The following is a 2,247-nucleotide window of genomic DNA, read 5'->3' as shown; positions in this document are numbered from 1 at the left end:
AAAACATTTTCTGAGCTCCTCATCTGGCGGTGTCTTCAGAGTTAACTTATAAATCACATAAGAAAGGTCAGCCATGTATACCCCTCTGTTCTGACCAAAACCCTATTAGTCCTAGTTTGGATCTGAATTATTTGGCCAAAAAGAAAAAAGAAAAAAAGCCAAAATGGATTAGTATCAATAAAGACTATCTTTTTTCAATGTGGAACAAGCATTGAAAGCCCCAGACGCTTCCGGCAAACGTGCTGTCATTAAGATCTCACGTTTACTGCCCCAGGCGATGCCTTTGGAGGCGGTGAGGCTCAGACGCAGGTACCAGGGCACAGGTAAACTCGTCTGCTGCCTTAACTCATCACGTGTACCACAAAAGCTGCATGTGACTTATGTGCCTTCTTACGAAGCAGATTTCACACACCTGTTAGGCAGCAAGTTGAAACAGACTTTCCCACCGAGTAACTGACAAATTTACTCATTCTGGGTGCTTTTGTGATGTACACGGTAACAATTCATTTTTATAGAAAATTAAATGTCGCTTACAGCTCATTATTAGCTCTCACAAAACGGTACATTTATTGGGTCTCATGACAAGTGAACGCACAGGACAGTGGCGAACACAGCACCAGCCCTGAGGGAGGACGGGAAACCCTACACGGGCCCCACGCGGTTACCGCCAGTGGACGGACACGGTGGCGATCGGAAATCCAAGCACTTTTATTTAGCTATTTTTCCTTAAAATAAAAAAGTAGTTTACGAAATGTTAAGAACAGTCTGGAAGGCTTGCGGGGCCCGGTTTCAGCACGAAGGCACGTCCCTGCCCCTCCGCTGGGTAAAGGATGTCATCGGGCCACCCGGGAAGAATTTATTTTCTTGATGTCCACCTGGCTCAGGATCAAGGTCCCGTTTTTGAACCTGCCCACCTGTCCGTTCCGTCCACCTGACGACATGCTGGCCGCCGGCTGCTTCTTTCTGGATTTCCTACATTTCAGGAGAGAGACGGTACCAGAGCTGAGCCTGGGAAGGGTGGTGGCACCGCCACGCTGGCCACCCGGCCCGCTCCACAGAGCCCGCGCCCTCCCGCGCACGGCCCAGCCCGGCGGCAGCGCCCCGATGCCCGCCGTCCCCAAGACACGCCTCTGCCTCTACACAGAGCGTCCGCTGCGGGCTCTTTTCAGGCTGTCCCCTCCTCTTTGCTTGGTTCTCAGCTCGGATGTCACCTCCTCAGCACCCCGCCCGCCCCCCCCCGATGTTCTTGCCTCTTCACGGCACCTGCCAGCACCCGGCACGTGGCGCTGGGCTGTGGTGTCGGCGTTCCCCTCTAGGGCAGGGGTGGCCTCAGTGTGGCCACGGCTGTGTCCCCAACACCAAGACACCTGCGTGCCTGGCACACAGCGGGCCCTCGACAGACACATACGGTCAGACGGATGACCGCTGGACGGCGCGTGTGAGCTCACTAGGAGTCGAGTGAAGGTTAAGGCGAAGGCGTCAGGTGTGAAAGGGCCACTCGAGCGGGACAGAGAGGTACGAAGGGAACTAAGGAACAAGTGCGACGCGGCACGGCAGGTCCCGTCACGCACACTGGCGCCCGCCCCCGCCCGAGCTGTCGCAGCAGCAGGCTCGGGGGGGACGGAAGTCTGGGGAAGGCCGATCTCGGCTTCTGCGCTGGTCACCTGTAGCGTCTGCTCTTTGGCAAGGGAGACGGGACGAGGTCCCTAACTCAGGTCTGGGGCCGCCGACGTTGGGCAGCTCGCCAAGTCCTGTCTCAACCCTAAAGGGCTTCACTGGGACCCAGGAGGGAGAGCGGGTGCTCCCGCGGGCTGGAAACACTACTGAATTCAAGGTGTTACTTTCGGCACTAATCAGGTCTCCGCAGGTCACCCCGCCCTCGCACCTGGTGGTATCGCTCACCTGTCTTCCTGCCCTTTCCTCTTCTTTCTCTTGAAAATATCTGTGTCCTGGGCCTGGCATCAGAATTTAAGATAACATAGGTGTCAGTAAGAGATACTGCAGAGCCAAAAAAAGCAAGAGCTCTCTGATCAAAAGCCACCGAGACTCGATTCGCTTTTAACACTTTCTCGAGTAGGCACGTTAAAGCAGGCTCGAAGCTTCGTCCTCAGACCCTCTGAGGAACGTGGAAGGCCGCCGCAGAGTCGACTGAGCAGAGGACTACCCAGGGCCCCCCTGTAGGGAGGAAGGGGCGCAGCAGCTCCCCTCCTGGTGTGCACCCCGGGACACAGGGCGGCCTGCGCACAG

The 2,247-nt window shown here is 56.1% G+C and overlaps 1 protein-coding gene across 1 annotated transcript in view; it reads right to left on the bottom strand.

Moving 5' to 3' along the window:
* Positions 1 to 540: 540 nt before the first annotated feature.
* Positions 541 to 2,247, bottom strand: part of CUNH1orf131 (chromosome unknown C1orf131 homolog) — a 22,088-nt gene continuing 20,381 nt past the window's right edge. Inside the window, exons 6-7 of the mRNA XM_023523784.1 lie at positions 1,903 to 1,961; positions 541 to 972 (exon numbers count right to left, since the gene is read on the bottom strand). Of these exons, the coding sequence (XP_023379552.1) occupies positions 834 to 972; positions 1,903 to 1,961 (198 nt within the window). The 3' untranslated portion in view covers positions 541 to 833. The remainder of the gene's footprint in view (positions 973 to 1,902; positions 1,962 to 2,247) is intronic.

This window comes from Pteropus vampyrus, unplaced genomic scaffold (genome assembly GCF_000151845.1).
Source record: "Pteropus vampyrus isolate Shadow unplaced genomic scaffold, Pvam_2.0 Scaffold412, whole genome shotgun sequence".
Lineage (NCBI taxonomy): Eukaryota > Metazoa > Chordata > Mammalia > Chiroptera > Pteropodidae > Pteropus > Pteropus vampyrus.
This window is presented reverse-complemented; position numbering and strand designations above follow the sequence as displayed.